At 40.3% G+C, this 22120-nt stretch overlaps 1 protein-coding gene across 1 annotated transcript in view; it reads right to left on the reverse strand.

Moving 5' to 3' along the window:
• The window catches only part of LOC134136209 (dynein axonemal heavy chain 5-like), a 162285-nt gene that overhangs the window by 15924 nt on the left and 124241 nt on the right, over positions 1-22120 (reverse strand). The window contains exons 69-73 of the mRNA XM_062567962.1: positions 21008-21172; positions 16395-16662; positions 12948-13069; positions 11431-11775; positions 7759-7947 (exon numbers count right to left, since the gene is read on the reverse strand). Of these exons, the coding sequence (XP_062423946.1) occupies positions 7759-7947; positions 11431-11775; positions 12948-13069; positions 16395-16662; positions 21008-21172 (1089 nt within the window). The remainder of the gene's footprint in view (positions 1-7758; positions 7948-11430; positions 11776-12947; positions 13070-16394; positions 16663-21007; positions 21173-22120) is intronic.

Genomic DNA, 22120 nt, shown 5'->3' on the forward strand with positions numbered 1-22120 from the left:
CTATGTCTATTCCTTTTGCTTTTCAAGCTGCAAGGAAACTGTTTTTCATTATAAACCTTTTTGTGAGTGACAGGTTGACATTTATCCTTGCATCTATCCTTATTCACATGGATTGGCTGGACCTAATCGTTTTACTGTTGAGCTCTCTGTTACCTGTGGTAAGACCCAAAAGCAAAAGGGCTTATGAAGAGCAGAGCTCTCATGCTGCCTCTGCCTGTGTAATCAGAAACCTGAGGATACTTTTAGATCAGGAGGAAGGTTTGTTTTGCTTTTGTATCACCTGTGTCAGACTGAAATCTGATAAAGCATGTAAAGAGGTTTTGCTTAGAGTCCTTTGGAAAGGCTTTAGGTCAGTTATTTGACTGGTTAGAGGAAGAGTTACAGAATCGGTAAGATTGGAAGGGACCTCTGGAGATCATCTAGTCCAACCTCCCTGCTCAATCAGCATCACCTGCAGCATGATAGACAGGATCGTGTCCAGGCGGGCCTTGAATATCTCCAGAGGAGGAGACTCCACAACCTCTGTGGGCAACCTGTTCCAGTGCTTTGTCACTCTCACAGTGAAGAGTTGCAAGAACATGTTAAAAAAATAAGCATATATGATGGAGTAAAGCGGCTGCCCCATTCTGAAAGTTAGTGATTTCAGAATCATTGCCAAAGGCTAATAAAAGAGAAATCAAGGCTTTTATGTAGGAGTTTTCCCTGGCTTCACAGTGTTTGAAAGTACAATCCAGAGCTCTGAACATCACCAGACAATTTGCTTCAGTATCATCTGTCCCTTACCTCGTCTGCTGGGGTTTTCACTCTGATCAAATTCACTCCGCTCCTTCTAAAGGGAGCCATAAGAGGTGGACAATGTTAACAGAGGTGCCTGCCGCTTTCTCTAAAGACCATTTGCTTTCTAATTACTTTCAACTGTATTTCTTGTTCACTTTCTCTCCAGATAGTATCTCTATAACTGGATTTCCGAAGATTACCACATAGTGGGCTTTCTGGAGCACAAAATTCTCTTTAAAAGCACCCCCAAGCTGCACTGCTACTTAATATTTCTCCTTTTGCTGTTCTTATGCAGTGAGGCATGCATAGAACTCTTTTCACCGCATTCTGTCAGACACTTACAGTTTAGTAGATTAATCTTATTTGTTTCAGGGTAACCGACCTAATCAACCAATCTAGTAAGTAATAATGTCCTGAATGTCCAAATGTTGATTTATATCGACAAACAACAGAACTCATCTCATTCCCCTTTTTCAGACATCACAGAAAGCAATTATATAATTCAATTCACTCCTTATGCTTCAAACTTCATTTCACTTTGCTCCTTTGCTTATTATATTCAGTCTGCTGCTAATTCTGTTGCTTTTCCCTCACAGAATGTCTGAAATCTTCTGAAATTTTCTGCTCTGACAAATGAAATTCTTAGTTATACCTTGGTCAACACAATCTTTTTTTTTTGGTGTTTTAGCATTCTCTTTTTGTCAGCTTACGCAAATGCCATTACCAAACTCAGCTTTCTTTCCAGCTTACTCCGGTCCTCTCCACCCTTTCTAGTAGGCTTCAACTTAGATGAAAAGCATATCTGATACAGATTTTGTTTTCAATGTTTAAAGAAATAACCACACTCCTGGCACTAAAAAAAAAAAAAATGTAGCAATGTGGCAGAACTAGGCACTATTGGGAGAGAATGGAAATTCCCCCTACTAAAAGAAGCATTCGTAAAGATCCAAATTAGTTTTAAGATCACGAGAATGAAAGAAAAGGTAAATCCCTTGGGCAAAATGAAGAAGACTATATTGAAGAAATAGATGAATGAACTGCTGGAAATAATGCCAAATCTCATAGCACTGCAGAAGTATAACCTGAAGCAGCTGACACAACCAAGGAGACGTGCAGAGGAACATATTACTGTAAAAATTGTTAGAAAATGAGCAGATTATATTCTTTAGACACTCAGAACAAAGGTATGACTATCATGATACATGAAGAAATTGAATATAAATGAAGCGGTATGATTAATCAAAGAGAAGCACAGATCACTGATCAAGATGTATATGGTCTGAGAAAATTGCCTTATTGGAAGTCACCAGGAGGAAGTTGTGTCTACAGTTATTGATAAGGCAATGAAACTAACTTACATCCTTACACCCAGACAGACCCTCTGACAGCAGATGCAGCTCTACAGGTCTCAGGCTGCAGGGAGTGCTTGGGGCTGATAGTCAGACTTCCTGCAAGAGGTGTGCTGCTGCTGATGAGTTGTGTTGTCACATTAAGGTGTTGAGGGATGAAGTCAGCAGACTGCAAAGCATCTGAGAAAGTGAGCAGGAGATAGACAGGACATTCTTGGAGACCACACTGCTTCAGGAGTCGCAATCCCCTGCAGCAAGGGAGTTGCTGGAAGGCTCTGTGCAGAGTGAAATTGTACAGCACAGCACTGGAGAAGAAGACTGGAAACTAGCAGCTTTCTACAAATGGAGAAAGGCCCCTTGTCCTCCTGAAGACTTGGACTTACAGTTGAACAACTGATTTAGTGCCCTCCAGAATGAGGAGGACCTGGACCTGACTTCAAGGGAAGCAACAAGGCCATCAGACCCTGTGCCTTGCATAAACAGAAAAGGTGACTGTTCTAGTTAGATTCCCGGGGGCCAAACGTCCATTTTGGCAAGCCAGCACAAACTCTGTCTCACACACACACACAAACACTGTTCAGTAGCATGCAGTTTATTAGTAGATACTTACAAACAGACTGACCCGATGGTAATCTCGAGAAGGACTACTCCAATGCTTGTCCCGATCATCTGCATGATGAGAGAGAGAGTCGGCAGGCACAATCTTTTCGGGCGTCCCTGAGGAGGCAACGTGTTCCTCTGTTGTGTAGCAGCCTCCCTCTCCTTCGGAAAAACTCCGGTATTTATGATTATTTGCGGTAGGCAGGAGTCCCGGCACATGGGGCCAGCATGTGCAGGGAGTCTAGCCCAACTCCGCCCTGGTTGCATAACCGGGCTGTGATACTGCGCACGCGTGCAGACTTATTTCGGGGGCCACATTTGACCTTGGGGGCCACTATTTCATTACTCTTCAACTTCTGACCTTCATGTTGACTGCTTCTCGTGGTTATTATGTGGCTGGAAGCCACAGAGTCTATATGTAACCAACCGCTGTTCCTTCTCACAGATTTCCAAGACCTTGTTAGTTACTTATTTGTATTCCGCTTAACACAGTGGTATTGTTCTAGGCACTAAAAAGTTACAACACTAGACCATTCTCACCAAGTATCAGGTAGTACAGATACAAAAAGTTACAACACTGACCATTCCCACCAAGTATCACATAGTATGGATACAGTGATGAGCCGTTGTTGTGGGTGACTCCATGCTGCAGGGGATGGAGGCACCTATCAGCTGACCTGACCTCTTGTCTAGAGAATTTGCTGCCTGCCAGGGGTTCGGATATGAGATGTCACTAAAAGGCTGCCAGGGCTTGTCCGCACATCAGACTACTACCCTCTACTGCTCTCCTACATTGGTGCTAATGATATCGACAGCAAATTGGAAGCAAACTGGATTTCAGAGCCCTGGGCATGGTGGTAAAGGGGCTGGGAGCCCTGGTGACCTTCTCCTCAGTCCTGCCAATGAGGGGGAAGGATGGGAGGAGGAGTAGATGAATTATCCAAGTTAACAACTGGTCGCACCACTGGAGCTGGCAACTGGGTTTTGGTTTCTATGATCATGGGACACTGTTTGCAGATAACAGCTGATGGGGAGAGATAGGATCCACCTCACTAAGAGGGGCATGTGTGTCTTTTCCTGCCAACAGGTTGCCCAGACTGGTAAAGAGGGCTTTAAACTACGTAGGAAGGAGGAAGGGGGGAGTTATAGAGAGAGGGTAGTCATTAAAACACAGCTCAAGTTGGGAGGCCTCCAGCAGGTGTATGCAGCTGGGGATGTGTATATGAGACATGGCTATGGGGGGGGACACCCCCTTACACCCTTCCCCCTTCCTGGGAAACCTGCAGGCATGACTACCTCTCCAAAATGCCTGTACACCAATGCATGCAACACGGCAAATAAACAGGAGGAACTGGAGATCTGTGTGTGGTCACAGGGCCATGATCTCATTGCAATCACAGAGACATGGTGGGATAGCTCACATGACTGGAGTGCTGTTATGGATGACTATGTGCTTTTTAGGAAATACAGGTCAGGAAGGCAAGGCAGTGGAGTTGCTCTTTATGTGAGAGAGCAACAGGAATGCATCGAGCTCTGCCTAGGCGGGGAGGAGGAGGCAGTTGAGAGATTATGGGTAAAGATCAAAGGGTAGGCAAACATGAGAGACACTGTTGTGGGTGTCTACTACAGGCCACCTGATCAGGAAGAGGAAGTCAATGAGGCCTTCTACAGACAGCTGGAAGTAGCCTCATGATCACAGGCCCTGGTTCCATGGGAGACTTCAACCACCCTAGTATCTGCTGCAAGGACAAGACAGCAAGGCACAGACAGTTCATAAGGCTCCTGCAGTGCATCGATGATAATTTCTTGTCACAAACGGTGGAGGAGCCTACAAGGAAGGGTGTCCTGCTGGACCTTGTCCTAACCAACAGAGAAGGACTGGCAGGAGATGTGAAGGTTGGGGGCAGCCTTGGCTGCAATAACCTTGAGACGGTGGAGTTCAAGATCCTGCATGGAGGAAGCAAAGCAATAAGCAGGATTGCAACCCTGGACTTCAGGAGAGCGGACTTTGGCCTCTTCAGAGACCTACCTGGAGGATTCCCATGGGTTAAGGCCGTAGAAGGAAGAGGGGTGCAAGAGAGCTGGCTAGTATTCAAACATCACTTCCTCCAAGCTCAAATGCAGTGCATCCCAAGGAGAAAGAAGTCCAGCAAAGGGTGCAGGAGACCTGCATGGATGAGCAAGGAGCTCCTGGCAAGACTCCAGCAGAAAAGGAAAGTACACAGAATGTGGAAGAAGGGACAGAATACTTGGGAGAATTATAGAAAAGCTGTTAGAGTATGCAGAGGTGTGATAAGGAAGGCTAAGACCCAGTTGGAACTGAGTCTGGCAGGGGATGTAAAGGACAACAGGAAGGGCTTCTTCAAATACATCAGTAGCAAGAGGAGGACTGGAGAAAATGTGGGCCCGCTACTGAATGGGGCAGGGGCCCTGGTGACAAAGGATACAGAGAAGGCAGAATTACTGAATGCCTTCTTTGCTTCAGTCTTCACTGCTAAGGGCAGCCCTCAAGAATCCCAGAGCCTGTAGGGAAGGGAGAAAGTGTGGAGAAAGGAAGACTTTCCTTTGGTTGAGGAGGATAGGATTAGAGGTCTTCTGGGCAAGCCTGACATCCACAAATCCATAGGCCCTGATGGGACGCACCCACGAGTACTAAGGGAACTGGCGGATGTTGTTGCCATGCCATGCTCCATCATCTTTAAAAGATTGTGGAGAACTGGAGAGGTGCCTGAGGACTGGAAGAAAGTCAATGTCACTCCAGTCTTCAAAAAGGGCAAGAAGGAGGACCCAGGCAACTACAGGCCAGTCAGCCTCACCTCCATCCCTGGAAAGGAGGTGGAATAGCTGAATGGAATAACTCATTCTGGAAGTCATCTCCAGGCACAGGGAAGAAAAGAAGGTGATTAGGAGGCGTCAGCATGCATTCACCAAGGGGAAATCCTGCTTAACCAATCTGATAGCCTTCTGTGATGGAATGACTGGCTGGGGAGATGAGGGGAGAGCAGTGGACGTTGTGTACCTTGACTTCAGCAAGGCTTTTGACACTGTCTCCCATAACATCCTCCTAGATCAGCTCAGGAAATGTGGGTTAGACAAGTGGACTGTGAGGTTGATTGAGAACTGGCTGAAAGGCAGAGGTTGTCATCAGTGGTGTGGAGTCTAGTTGGAGGCCTGAGGCTAGTGGCGTCCCCCAGGGCTCAGTACTGGGTCCAATCCTGTTCAACTTTTTCATCAATGACCTGCATGAGGGGACAGATTGCCTCCTCAGCAAGTTTGCTGATGATATCAAGCTGGGAGGAGTGGCTGACACACCTGAGGGCTGTGCTGCCCTTCAGAGAGACAGACCTGGACAGGCTGGAGAGCTGGGTGGAGAGGAACCTCATGAGGTTCAACAAGCGCAAGTGCAGAGTCCTGCACTGAGGGAAAAATAACCCTAGGCACCAGTACAAGCTGGGGGTTGACCTTCTGGAGAGCAGCTCTGCAGAGAAGGACCTGCGAATGCTGGTGGATAACAAGTTGACTATGAGCCAGCAATGCGCCCTTGTGTCCAGGAAGGCCAATGGAGGAGGGGCAATATTCCTAATGCACCTTGGGTGCATTAGGAAGAGTGTTGCCAGCAGGTCGAGGGAGGTGATTGTGCCCCTCACCTGAGCCCTGGTGAAGCCTCATCTCAAGTATGGTGTCCTGTTCTGGGCTCCCTAGCACAAGAGAGACATGGAGCTTCTGGAGAGAGTCCCGTATGGGGCTACAAAGGTGATCGGAGGACTGGAGCATCTGCAGTATGAGGAATGGCTGTGAGAGCTCGGCCTGTTTAGCCCGGGGAAGAGAAGACTGAGAAGACTGAGGGGGCATCTTATCAATGCCTCTGGAGGGAGGGTGTCAAAAAGATGGGGCTGGACTCTTTTCAGTGGTGCCAGGCAACAGGACAAGAGGCAACAGGCACAAAATTAAAAGCAGGAAGTTAAGCCTAAATATACGGAAGAACTTCTTTCCTATGGGAGTGACAGAGCACTGGAACAGGTTGCCCAGAGAGGCTGTGGAGTCTCCTTCTCTGGAGATATTCAAAACCCGCCTGGACACGATCCTGTCTAACATGCTGTAGGTGATGCTGATTGAGCAGGGAGGTTGGACTAGATGATCTCCAGAGGTTCCTTCCAACCTTACCGATTCTGTGAAACCAAGTTCTGCAAATAACCGATTAATATATTCCCACTGGGAGCAAGTCAATAGATGGGTGGCTAAAAGAGAAATACAGGCAGGAATGGATGGAAAAGTAACGACATGGAAAAGGCTCTTTATGAAATCTCATGAAAGGAAATTTGAAAATTGTAAAGTGGCTTGCCAAGATAGAACTGAAAAGAGTTGTTCTGAGATGAAATATGACTATACAGAAGAGGCTATTTATAGAAGACTTTAAAACTCAGATGAATAATATAACAGAATTGAGGAAGTATTGCCAAGGCCCCAAAATCATTGGTCGTATCTTAAGCAGATATTCTAAGTTGGTCAGAGAAGAAAATGAAATAAACATGACAAACAGTAAAACTGCTTACTGGACACTCTACAAGGAGCATGGATTACAAGCAGGAAAAAAGCATAATCAGCATAAAAAAAGTTGTAAATAATAAAAGTGTGGAAATACTATGAGAGATTTTCAACAACTACTGTTCATGAAACACATGGTAAGACATCAGATCTATACTTACAAAAACAGTCCTGTTTTGTGGATTTTTCCATTTAGTGAGATTATTAACTGAAAATGTAAGAAAAGACTAGCAAATTTTGCATCTATTATAAGATCACTGATCCTTTAAAAAGAAGCACTGATGTCCTCCTCAGGTGACTCATTAAGCTTTTGCAATATACATTTCTAATGTACGATATTTTAGATGACAAATCAAAACAGACTTCTAAAACACTATGAATCATTTTAAGAGTTTTTTAAAACACACAGCAACTAGATTAAATAAGGCACAATCAAATACTCCTGCATAGCTACCTAAAACATCTGTATTTACACAGCAGCATATACCTCATGTGGGATGTAATCTGGAGGTAACTTCTCCAGCATCTCATCAGCAAGACGCTGCACCTTTGCTTCTCGGGTTTCCCCTCCTCCAGTGTTACCATCTTTGGGCTGGATGCTCACTATTGTACTTAATATCTTGTTAGCCATGTTAGTCTGATAAGTGATATCTGCATTAGGATGAAGTCCAAATACCTTAAAGGATAAAAATAGAAAAAAATGCAATTTTCCTTCTAAAAATATACCAGTGAAAGAACTCATGAAAATAAATAAGAACAGAAGAAACAGAAGAAAATCCTCAGCTTATGAAACAACAGATGTGAATAGGTCAGTGGAAGTACACCCATTTTATTGGTTAAGTACCAAGCCCAAGTTATACAAAAACATTAACACAGGCTGCATCTGCATCAGCATTTTTGTTCAGATAAGGAGTGTATTTTTGAATTGCTCTTCTGCTTATCTTCAATTACCAGGCTTTGGTCCATACTGTGGAGTGGTATCAGAGTACACAAACTGACTGATTCCACTCAGTCAGACTAGAGTTTGCCTGAAACGTTGAATGTGGACACTTACCCCTCACCACCTACTACTGAACCACCCCACATAGATACCCCTAGCAATCAGATCAAGTGCTATTTCTAATAGAAGCCTGAGAGATTTGAGTATAACAAAACCTAAGACATGGAGCACAATGAATAAAACTAGCACTGTCCATACACAAAGTACCTAAGAGATTTTATGAGACACATTCGGTATATTTTGTTTTAGCTGTTTTCAGTCTCCCCCTCCTCCTTACTTTCTCTTCCTCTGAAATGCAATTATTTTACTTAAGATACAACTTGCACCACATTACAGTAAACCTGCCCTTTGTTTGAATGATAATAGCTATTTCAGAAATCTCTGTTGAAATATCAGTAAGTCTACAATTATCAGGTCATCAGCAATTCCTCTCAGGAGGAATTGGACTGTGACTTATTTCACCAGCCCTCACTAAATAAGAACTATTAAGTATCTCTAACGACCTTTTAACCACTGATTCAGAACTGAACTCTTAAGCCAAGCTATCTTCTGTTTCTCCTGTTTCCTATTTTCACATCTTACATCAGAATGGCTTTATTCTAAGAAGATAATTTTAATAGACATTATTAACAGACTCTGAGGAAAGACTAAAAAAGGGTCATCTGTAATTTTCTTATGCTTGCAAATCTAGAAACTTAAAGCCAATGGATGTAAATGGCTGCAACTGTATCAAAGCTAGAAAAGCTGTGCTGATTTAAACAATCTGTGAATCTGACCCTGACAACACCACAATATCTTACAGACTTAATTCTGTCTGTGAGAGAAAGGATGACAATAATTCACATGGAATTAGGTTCCAAGTAGAATTTAATACACATCTTACGGAAAACATGCATACAGTTAATTCAACCTGCATATTTAGAGCTATAAAATGTGAAAGTATCAATCCACCTTATTACACTCATATTCAATCATCATGGAATGAAATTAGCATTTGAAGATATGCTATTTACTGCTTTTGCAGACTCAGGGTATTTTTGTTTGTTTATTTTTGCTGTATTAGATTTTTGTGGCAATGCTATAATCCAAGTTAGAAACAAGAAAAATATTTGCTACTGTGAATGTAAATTATAACACTAAACCAAAGACTAACTTCATAATTGGAGTAACATTGGTGAAGACAAGAACATGGGAAACAACTCAGGTCCTGTGTGCTTATATAAAAGATGTATGAAGGAATAAGAACAAACAAAGCAGGATAATAAAGCCCTGGACCAGTGCCCTGGATTTCCTGTAAATTAATCAAGCATCCTAATTTATCATTCCTTGTGATTCAACTTCTCTGGGAATTTTGATTAAAAGGGGTGATGATGGATTCTGTCTTTTATATTTCTTTTAGGCTGAGGAATCCTCAAAACCAGCTGCTAAAGCTCTATACCCCAAACCAAAGGGATTGCTGAGTTCAATAGTGTTGAATATTGGACTGAAGCTGTCTAGAGTTAATTGTTTATCGCAACTCGCTTAGCATTAGAAGCTAAATGTGCTGAAGCCTTAGGCTGCAAGCTGTGAACTTTCATCTAGAGAAATAAAAGCAAGCCCCAGAGCTGGTTCAGGCTGGAAGGATGAGGAAGTCACAACTGACAATGGAAGCTGCAGCTGCAGAGACAATAGAAGAAACAGTCTGCCTGGAGACAATGAAGGGACCCTATGAAACACAAGAAGACCCCAGACCTAAATTTTACAATTGGTGTAAAAACCTGTACAAAATTTACAATTTACATCACGTGAGGGACATGTAAGTGTATAATTGCCCAGGAATTTATTTGTTTGGGGTCCCTCTTCGGAGACACACAACTCGAGCTGTAATTACTGCACATGTGCCATTACATTTATTTTATCTCTATTTGGCTTCAAACTTCTGTCTCAGTGAGAACCTAGGGTTGGACTCTGTTATGGTGGCTGAGGAGCATAATTTTCTATAACAAATAGCCCCGTTCAACAGTCAGTGTTTTTTTTTGTTTTTTGTTTTTTTTTTTGTTCTTTTTTTTGGTAAGAGGTTAAAATGTCATCAAAGGAACACTGAAGCAGCAATCAGACTTATTCAATTTGTTTTTCTCAACCAAAAGTGGAAAAGGGCAGAAATAAAGACTGTGCTAGTCACTGTTTTGACTAGCACAATATCCTTTGTAGAACAAGGAAGACTGGAAGCTTAAAAGATCAGGGATTTCCAAGAGAAATTCTGAGAGATTTTGGAATGACAGAGGAAAGTTGTCACTTTCTACCTAACCTGTGACAATTTGCATTCTTAGGGCTTGATTCTATTAACATAAAAGCCAAAGGCAAAATTCCCCTACATCAAAGTATACATATAGATTTTTTCTGGCATCAAAATACTTAGAAAATACATTACAGCATTGTGAGATAGATTGCAAAGTGTTTGGAAAAGCAGATCCATGAAAGCAGCACTTGAAATCTGATAAAAAGCCAGGGGTCATACACAGATATGAATCTCTTCATGAGTTGGGCTCAGATGAATCCCAGTGGTTCATTACCAGGGCTGCATTTACCCTCAGGAAAGATGTGCTTTTGCCAGCATGCATATCCTTGCATTCTGCTTATACCACCTTCAGAGATTCAAAACTTTACAAGTTTGATTTATAAGCATGCAATCTTCTTCCATCTTAAAGAGCAGATGTTATCAGCAACACAAAATCATTTTTTTTCTTTCTCTCCTCCTTAATTTCAGTAGAACTTACCCCTAAAAGTAGCAATGAAAATGAAACCCAGAGCATTCATTTCTGTTTCTGTTTTAACTAACTTCATCAAGTGTGGTTGTATTAGAGGGAGCAAGAAGTTGCAATCCTCCAGTTAACAGGATTGCTGCAGTATACATGGACTGCACCATGTAAAAGTGGTGGCAGCCATGAGATGCCCAGCACCCCACTCTATCAGTTCTTTGCAGCATCCAGTTCTGTTCCTGTCCTCAAGATGGAATAATCTGCTAGTTATAACTTTTAAAGGGAGATTATATGGCTTTCTAATTTTCATTATTTCTCAGTTCTCATATCAGGTCAATCCCATACATGCATGGCTCTGAAAATATACCTGATCAAATGATTTCTCTGACAAAAACTCCCTTTAACACTTTAATATTTTTACCTCAGGTGTATCAACCACTGGCAACTGTTCTATGTACTGGAGATAGTCTTCAATTGTTTTTCCTTTTGGAATAACATAACCATTGTAGAAACAAAACTTCTCACTGAACATATGCTCTCCAAACCATACTCTTGTAAATGTATTCAGTAGTGCTTTGTCAAGGTCATCAGTTACACGGCCACCGTACTGTACTTCTCCAAGCATGTAGCGAACACAGCTCCAGTTCACTCCATGCTTGTCCACGTCATCCAAATGATTCTGAATAAATTGCATGCTGGCTGCAAAGTCTGCTTGATTAAATTCATAAGGAATATTCCAGCCCAGTGGGCCAAATTTTCGTCTTTCCTGTAAGATAGACAGTTTTAAAGGTGAAACACTAGTAATTGTGAAAAAAAAAATTAAGTGCAGAAGAGTACATGAAATATACTAAAAACACTAGTCCAGCTGGGCTGTAATCTACCAACTTAAAAAAAAATGGTTCCTCACTTACTACGCACAAGGTCGAACTCATGATTAATTATCTAGTAGTTAATTGGAAAAAAACCCCTCTTTTCTAAATGCAGTATGTCTGTGTATCTAGAGCTGTAGTTTTTGAATTTCAAAAACTGAAGATACTATGATAGGGAAAGATGTCCACACTTATCAATCATGACTGCAGTTTGTGGCCCTGCTATGGACTTGGCTACATTCATGTCTCTAATGACTTATGTAGTGTAGGTGCAAGAAGCAAAAGCTGCTTCTTACTGAACCACTTACAGATGCAGCAAGCAGTATGTGAATGGTAGGGCAGTGTCTGCTACTAACATTCTTAATTTTCACAGCAAAAAAATGATGGGCCAAACATGATGGGCATACCACAGGCTGCCATTTGCACCACAATGTATTGGGACGTAGAAATCACAGAGTTAAGTTAAGTAGGCATCAAATATAAACTAGAGATACAGAAAATCCATCAAGAGAAAGATGAAAAGTTGTGGTTAATCCATAATGCACTTTCTTTAATGGAACTCTTGCAAGGTAAGCCCCAAAATCATCTTCTACCTTAATTTCCTCCTACAGACTTCAGTGAACAAAGATTTATACGCAACCTCTTACCCTTCACTGTGAAAGTAGCAGTTATAAGAATAGGGTTTTCCCATCTAAGCTGTAAATTTCTTTAACATGCTTTCATGATTTAAAATGTAGTACAATCCAATTAACTGAAGGACAGATCACACTGCCATGCTGAAGGACTTTAACAAAAGAGTATGCTAACTGATCATTAGCTGACTACCTTCTTTTCCTCTGAAATACTACCCCTATTTGAGGAACAAGAACAACACAAGCAAATAGGTGCAGTATTAGAGGCATTTTATTCATTCTTATTTTATCTGTACCAATTTGCCGAATGCAGACTTCACATTAAACATAGCTTTTAATTACTAACTCTGTGTTTTAATAAATGTATTTAATAACACTATGTGTTAAAAAATGAAACATGTCTTCATGTCAGAAGAATAAGACACATAATTTGTAACCTGAACAGTTGTGTGAAGAAATGCTATGGCATATAGCAAAGGTTTCCACTGCGGCATGTTGCTCACTTCTAGGTGATCCTGAGTAATAACAGAGTATGTCCGTTTTAAACCAGCTTTCACACCTAGGAAATAAGTATAAAAAAGTAATAAAGCAAAGAATGTATAGAACCCATAATTTCAACTTCTGTTTTAGCAAATTGAACTCTGTATTAAAATTTGCTATTCCAATTTATTCTATCACCTTATCTATAGCTACAAATAATCCCTTTGAATCAACAATCTGTTCAGCTGATCATACCAGGCAAAGGTCAATTACATTTTGTTTCAGGTAGAAGATGACAAACCAGACTACTCAGAAATCTTGACAGTTCAAGAATCTTGAAGGAATTACACTCAGTTGATCATATTCTAAGTGTTACCCATTACAACTGAAATTAACCCTAACTATTCAGCAACCATATGACAATCAAAAAGACATTTAATGTCACACGAAATACATCATTGATCAACCAAGACTCTGTTTCAATGTTTATGTATAAAATGAGATTTTTGTTCTATTGAAGATAATTTAATTTAGACTTCATTCCTATAGCTTACTAGCACCTCAGAATTACGTATGTGGCTTTTCAAATGGCATATAGGCACTAAGTGGATGAGATGAGAGCCTAAATTCATGGTGGATATGTTATACTTATGGAAATATTTTTGAGCACTTAAGTTCCATATCCCAGGAATGGCTTTAGGCAGATATGACTGACCTAGTCCCTTCTTCTGTGGAATACATAAGCCCCTCTGCCTCCAGATGCTTTCTGGCAGCACTACTGAAGCATAGTCTCTCTGCCAGAGAACACAGACTGCAAGTTACTCACACCATGCCCCACTTAAAATATCCTCCATCTAATCAGCTTAACGCAAGTCTAAAAACACAGATTTCAAATGCAGTGAATAGACTGCCCAAGTCACAAGTACTAAATGACTTTCTATGAAATAATAAAAACATTTTTGCCTTTTTCCTAATTCCAGGCTGTAGAACAATATTCAAGCAAATAGCTTTCCAAAATATTAAACAGGTATCTTAAGAATCCTCCAAAAACAAGAGGAAATAATCAAACAGTGTGTTGCTTATCACTTTGCTGACAATGTGAGGGGATGGCATCAGAATACTGAAACTGCTTGTATTTTATCCTGATTTAAATCATCACCAAACCACATATTTATTATTAAAATCAAGTTGTAAATTAGTTACATTCTAGCTTATAAAACACCCTTGATGAGGTACAAAGAGCTATCATTTGAGTGCTAAAGAGAGGGTTACAGTAGCAATCAAATAGATGCTGAGCACTGAAGAAAAAAAGGGTGAGGGAGAAGAGAAACAAGTAAGAAATTTAAAACAAGAATTTAATGAACTACTCTTGAGAGTGAATATATCTGGCATAAGTCTATACACTGAAACAGAATGTTTCTCACACAGATCAAACCATTTTTAGAAAGATTACTAATATGCAAGGGAAGACAAATATTGAAATAAGAGGTTTAAATGACCAAGGGATTAAATCTGACCTTGGATACACATTGTCAGCTCCTCCTGACTTCATTAACAGAAATCAGTGGCAATCCATATACATATAACGAAGGACAAGTTAACAGCTAGTTAAAGATGAGGGATTTGCAAGACAGAGTAAGTGTCAGGCTTAAGGATTTCTTCCTGCTGGAGCCCAAAATAAAAAGTAGTCTTTCCTCATCATACACAACAAGTAGATATAAGGCAGGATAGAAAGATGCTTTTATAAACATACTTCCATAAATTATGTCTCTAGGTAGCAGTACAGTTAGGGTAAGAGAGAGGCAGTCAGCAGAGTAACAGGTTAGAGATTACTTTTGAACAAGAAGTGCAAAGTTCTGCACTTGGGGCAAATAATGTCACACATTGGTGCAAGCTGGGATCTGACTGCCTGGCTGCAGGCCTACTGGAAAGAACCTCAGAGTTATGTCTGATGTCAGGTTGCTTATAAGCCAAATTGCACTCTCACTGCCTATAAGGCAAACCAGATAGTAGGCTACCTTAAAAGGATTGTGCTGGCACACACCAAGGGAAATTCTCACCATTTTTTACTTAGTACTGATGAGGCTTCCACTCAAACACAGTGTCCACATACAATGTCAATGCAATTTTTTTTTGCTCACAAGGGAGGTAAGCAGAAAATTGGAGAGGGTTCGGTGAAGGACTATCAATGCGGTAAAGAACTGAGAGCAGGTGACTTGCAAGGCTAGGTCAAGGCTAAGCTTGTTTAATCTGGCAAAGAAGAGGCTGTGGTAGGGGAAAAACAGATGAAATTGAGAACACTGACAGGCAGAAGATAATTGTGTATGTATGTATGTGGGGAGGGCAAATGTCTGAAGTGGAACTTCTGAACTCTCAGGCACAAGCCTGCTAGTTGCTAGTTGAATACAGGGTGGAAAAAGTGACATGTCCTGAATCCTCTAGTTAATACAGACGGAGGAGTCTAATCACAAGTTGTGCTTCTACACATAGACTACTTATGTTAGGAAAGCCAGAGGTTTAGGAAAACCAAAAGAAGATGACCTTCCTGGTTGGATGAAATAACCTGGAAATGGGGAAAGATCCTGGGGCTGGTGGAGGTGCATGGAGACAGATGCCAGAGGGCACCCAAGAACCTAGGCCAGTGGTGCCTAGGACTGGTAACAGCACACAGCAGCCCAGAATGAAACCCACATGACTTTTTGCCTGACCTTCCCAGGCCAGCAACAATCTTCTTGATGGGAAGGGAGGTCAGCGGACAGGAAGTATGAGTGAGTGAGTAAAAACATCCTGTAGGATGAAAGATCTAATCTTATTCGTTCTTAAATAAACCTTATTACGCAAATCCATTATTGGTTGTCATTTATTCTGTCTTGTCCATGACAGAGGCTGAGATGATTCAGCAGCAGCTTAAAGCTGCTTGAGGGACAACTACAAAGAGTCAGATCCTTCTCAGATGTACTAAATGACATAAGAGGAAGCAACAGCCTCAGCTATATACTGCACTTTGGGAGGTTGAGGTTGGATGTTCAGAAGAGTATCTTCTTTTATTTACCCAGCAGACCACAGGATCAGTCCCACTCTGCATTGTTTAGTGAGGTGAACAGGATGGAAAGAAAAGAGTGATGGAGTGTACTAAACTTAAGAAATGACCACTGACATGATATTCTCTGCAGGGTCTACCCAAACAACAAAACCATTATCAATTTCTATTACAAAATGAAGCATGTCCGTCTTCTCCCCAAAAACATCATTAAGTTTGTAAAGGATTTTTGCATTGCAAGATTGATTTACACAGTGATGTATTCTCTCAATAGAGAGAATAAAGATTAAAATACCCCCCCAGAGTACACTGATCCAGGAGAAAAAAACAAAGCCCTCCAAAACACAAAAGCATGGTCTTCTACCTTGAGGCGGTTCATTGGTAAATTTCACAGACAATTGTAAAAGGTTAATAGGAAATTCTGGGTCAGCCTCTGTGGTGATCCAGGTCCTAAAACTTTCACTCATAGATTCTGTTGTTGCGACTGTGTCCACCAATTCATTAAGAAACTCCAAGCCAAGGTGGCCGTTCTGCAGAAGGAGCCATCCTCCGTCTTGCATGCATTGATTTAGTAAGTGTCTTGCATGGACTCCTTGGCCCTGACCCATTGAAATGGCACGACAGGGAATGTTCTGGAAGGAAAAATTAAAGAGTTTTCTTGTATTTCTTTTGAATGACTAGCCACATGATTTATTACTTCTGTACATCCATGTGTAGTGACAGCATCAGAAAGAAATCCTCTAACATCACTGGCGACTGACTATATGAAAACTGAGAATGAGTAAAAAAACCTCAGTGCTGCTCTTACCTTCACTAGCTCAAAGAAAACTACACCTAATGGACAAAATTTTCTTTTTGTGGGTCTACCAATCTTAATGGCATGCAACAACTGAAAGAGAAGCTTTTTGCTGGACTCCCATTCCAGCTTCCCCTCCCCTTTCCTGCTTCCCCAAATAAAATAGTACCTACACACAGCAGCATTGCTGCCTGAGTATTCTTTCTCCTATGCTATGGACTGTCTTGAGATGGCCAGATATGAAGGCTCCATGTAATAATTCATGCATATAATAAAGTTAACTTAATTTGAGCATCTTTTTACTATCTGAACATATTTATTTAATCTAATAGATTCCACTGTCAGTGGAACAAGGAAGGAAAATACAGGTGCACGTTAAAATACTGGTGCACATTAATAGGAAATACTGGTGCACATTAAGTCATTCCATAGCAAACATCTTGTCTCTTTAATGGGCAGTAGTGGAGCCACTGATTCAGAGGATTCTAGTTTGATCACTTCTAGCTCTACATTACAAAAAGCCTTTTGGATCCAGAAAAGACAATGCTCACAAATGCAGACACAAAAACACTTGAAATTTACAGAGTGCTCTCTCTAGAAGGCCATGGGAGAAAAAAGACTATAGTCCAGAAAATCAGAAGATGTAAGTCCCACAGGTGAATCTGCAAAAGCCTAGCTGACCAGGTTGCTATCAGGACCATTAAAATCTGTAAGTAATGCACAGGCAGACTTCTTGTTGCTTATCATTCTTTATTACCGTTGTTCTTCCTGTTAAATAAGCAGTTGCTTGGCCTAGGGAGGCTACCTGAATCCTACAGGGAAAATCAGAATTGTCAAACTCATTTGAGTACATTATTCCATGTATATTGTAGATACTCATGAAGTTGAGGACAAGAGAATCGATGTAAAGACTTCATGGAAAGTTTCCTGCTCAAGAGCTACAGCTGAGTACCCTTGTGCTGTGAGCCATGAGCTGCATAAAGACTTGTCAGCCTGGGCCTAGCTTCAGCTGGTTGACGGCTACAGAAGTTAATCTTTAGTTCTCTCACTGCTGACACTCTTGGTTGCTTGAAGACCAAAAAGGAGGAAGAAAGTTACCCAGTTCCAAAAACTGTGGATGAGGCTATCCTACTTTGGGAGAAGAGAGAGCTTAAGCATATGGGCAAAAGCTGTGGTTGGTCATCTGGCCTCAGAAAACAGGCCCTGAGCTGATTTTATTGAACAGTATAAATGCAGCTGCTGCACAACCTGGCAAAAAGTTCAAAGAAAAGAGAATACCAAGGATCAGAAAGCAGTTAAGTCCTGCTCTCAGACCACTAAAACCTGGAACTGTAGGTAAAAGAAAGCAAGCTAAAAAACCTGTGAAGTCATCATGTGCTCGGGGAGTAAAAACTGTACCTTTTCTAAGGAGAAATATCTGACTCCAGCTAACACTCCTACAGTCAGAGACTATGACTACCCCTTCAGAGTACATAAACATTCAGCTGGTTTGGTATTCCCCAACAAAGTATCTGTTCATAATTTGCTCTTCTTAGGAATGTTATCTCTCAAATGTGCAACCACTAAAGGTTAATAAAAGCATCAACACAACATGGAAAAATAATTTTTCACCATAGGTTGACCTCATTTTACTCCTCCTAAAAGAATTCTATCAAAAGTACTTGCCTATGGAATGTTTCTCTCAGTCATGAGTTATACCAATATAGCCGTACCATATTAAAGCACCATCTCATGCAGATGAAAATGCAATTTTAGTCACTGCAATGTCACTGAGAGTTCTGTTGAAGATTTTGTACATCACTCCATGAAAGGAAAAACAGACTGCAGGATAATAAATATTATGGTTTTAATGAAGTCAGGATACTAGGCGTATTGTATTTCATTTTGACTCAGAAGGTTAATTTTCACTCACACTTTGCGTGAAAGTAGATGGGACTGAAATCCAACTAGTTTTACAACAGAGTTTAGTTGTTTTATAAGGAAGGTTACATAGCACAGTAGTCACAGATATTGTTTCCATTTCTATGTTTTTACTCTTTGGAGGGAGACTAATAAAATGTAACAATAAATTTTGCAAAAAAGCAATAAAAGGAAATAAAACAATAAAGATTGACACTGCAAAAGTATTTATCGTCACAAACGTGAACACTTCCAACTGCAGATAATTGATTTATGCTGTTAATGCCATACTTAGAACTGCCATCAGTACTGACAATCTGGTTTAAAACTATAGATCATGCTTGTAAAAGGGAATCATCTTTTGAAAAATAAGCCCATCATGTCTTTTGGAGGGTTTCTATCTTAAAGGGGGAAAAAAAGGACAAGAAATAAGCTATTTTGGAGGTACAGAATGACATAAATTCTAAGATCAGATCCTTGGTACAGCTAACCTTTGTCAAGTCAAAGGTTTATTCTGGAACAAAACAAATGTAGCCAATTCCAAAGAAAGCCAGGAACGAAATAAGTACAATTTGCTGCCAAACTAGCAAAATAAAACACAAAACCCCCTTGTCAATGTTCTGAAGACTGTAAATCATTTTTAGATACCTTTTTCTAAAGCCAAAAAATGACTCAAGTTGTCCACAGCTTCCACTATGTTAATATATATTTTACTTTAAAAAACATCTGTGTTTGTAGTTTGATTTCCAGAATTTGGATGGCTTTTGAAAATTTGAAAATTTTCTATATACTGTAGAATAAGAGCCTAACTCAAGAAAGCGGTGAAGAACTTTACAGTCTACAAGTAGAACATTCTACTTTAAGTAATGATTTACTCTAGCTGAGCTTGCCTTGGTCATAAACCACATGGGAATAAACAAGACCATCTCCTGATATCTTTTTCAGTCCCACTTTCTACTAGTCTTCACTTTTCCTTAAATCACAAAGGCATTTAAAAACTCCCTACTGCAATATAGTTTCAAAATTACAGCAAAACACTGTTGTTTTTTAGCAACCACAATTATAATGCACCTTACATCTAGCAGCACTTTCCCCTTTTGGCTAAGGGCTATTTTCTAGGATTTAACAGAATGGGAGAGCATTCTGCTTCCCCTCTTGCAGGAGTGACTCAAAGTGTCTGTCTGACTTCAAGCAACTGTATGAAGCTCACCTGCCCACATGACCAAAGGGACAGAAATACGCAGCTTCTGAGGGCAAGTCAAAGTTAAAGCTTCAATCTGGACCTCTGAATTACTCTTAAAGGAGCCATTCTTTCTCTTCATTGATTACAGAACTGTAACTTCTACTGGAGACAGTGTTAAGTACCTGTCTAGGAGGTCTTCACTCAATATGAACACTTAAGTGCCAAATACGTGAGTGAAGACACCACTACAAATCCAAGACTCAAATCTGTGTTCATAACATAGGCCATGAGGACAGAATGCAACTACAACCAGCTTATGTGTATACCTGGACTTGAAAAGGGACTCAAAAAATTGAACATTTCTAGCCTATAAATATTCTTACCCAGCTACCTTCCTCCTTCTCAACATCTGTATATTGGCTGGCTATTTGGCTGCACAATCTTTGGGACAAAGATCATGTCAAAGATTTTAGACTTAAATTCCTAAGTTAAACACTCACTTGAGGATTCTTAAATTTAAACATTCTGTATCACAGTCAGACAAATAAAGAGGTCTGATTTCCTTTGCTACAAAGAAAAAAGCAATTATAGAATTAGAACTCTTCATACATGTACACATACACCCTCTACTTGCAAAAGGCAAGACTAGGTCCCCAAAATGCCCACCTGCAAGGCTTTTGGTAAAACTGTCATTAAACTGTTCTGTAATTTATAATTTTTCTTTATCTGCACATAATTGTCATTACTGATTGTAAGCTTCTATTGTAAGGATATACAGCATAAATTACAAGCATTGCTTTGTTTTTACCACTAAGTATTTTTGCTAAGTGATGGACAATTGTAATCTGCTGCATAAAAACAGAGAGCTCATTGGAATAAAACAACTGAGGAAAGTAGGAATGTAACATTTCCTTTTCCTCAGAACATGCATTTTGGCTACTAGTCCAAAATTAACTTCCAGACAATGCTGGTATGAATACAAATACCACCACTAGAACATACAAAAAATGTGAAAGTACCATTTATAATTCAATGGAATAGTTTTACATTTTTTAAATTAGTTTTTTTCCTTACTCTAGTAAAATTAGCTTTTGGATACCTTTGATTTTGCAAGCCGTTCTATATTTTCAGTGGGATCAGAGCCCATTGATAAAAAACATATCAAAGGTGTTCGGCAGTCACTTTCTGTCCACAGTGCTTCCATTTCAAGAATAAATCCTTCTGCATACTTCACACCAAGGGATTCTGCAATGTAGTATCGAGCCTAAAAGAAAAAAAAATCCCCAAATGCATACTTTTTTTTTTTTTTTTTTTTTTTTTTTTTTAAGGAGCAATCACTGATATGGGATTTATCAACATTTACCTTTGTTGGAAGGAAAAGCTTTTTAAACTTCCATTTTCAACTTAGACATAACAGAAGTTACAGTTCTGCTGACAGGAGTCAACCATTGAAATTTTTGGATAGTAAATTTAAAACAAACGAAAGGAAGAACTCTGTTCACACAACAGCCCTCCTGTGAACATTGTTCCTATTGGGTGCTGAATGGTGATTTTTAAAAAGAACCACAGAAATCCATGAAGAATTGACCTATTGTTGATTGTGCTGATGGCCCAGATGTTGCCCCTAAATTACTGATTGCTGAAGCTTAGGAGATACCCAAGGGAAAGGGGCTCTATATTAGCCCCTTTCTTATCTCTCCTAGTACATACTGTTGACAGTCTTTACAGTATACCAGATTAGACAGATCTTTAACCTGACTTAGTTGCGGTCTTTTATATGTCCAGTTCTTCAGCTGGAACTTCAAAAACAAATTCTCTTGTGCAGTGGTTATCCAGTTCAAATCTCTTAGTCTGTCTGTCTGTTTCTGCAAAATCTGAACACAGCTCAGACAGTATCCTTAAAAGTTTGGGCCTTGCCTATTCCTCTAATGTCCTTTTCTCACAGGCATTTCATATAAAGACTTTTGAAGCCATCCTGCTACATGAGAGTTTTTTGGTAGCCATGATTTTACCACTGTGTAAACTACTAGCACAGATTCTGAAGAGTGTAATATGGATAGAAGCACCCAAGAAGATAGTGGTCTGAGGAAGAGGCAAATTCCAGAAAAAATGTATCAGTAAGTAAGTTTTCCATCATAAAGTGTGACCGCTGCCCTAGTACAGATGGGTAAAATTTTGTGACCATTAGGGAAGCACAATAGAGGAACAAGAG

This window comes from Rhea pennata, chromosome 2 (genome assembly GCF_028389875.1).
Source record: "Rhea pennata isolate bPtePen1 chromosome 2, bPtePen1.pri, whole genome shotgun sequence".
In the NCBI taxonomy this organism is placed as follows: Eukaryota; Metazoa; Chordata; class Aves; order Rheiformes; family Rheidae; genus Rhea; species Rhea pennata.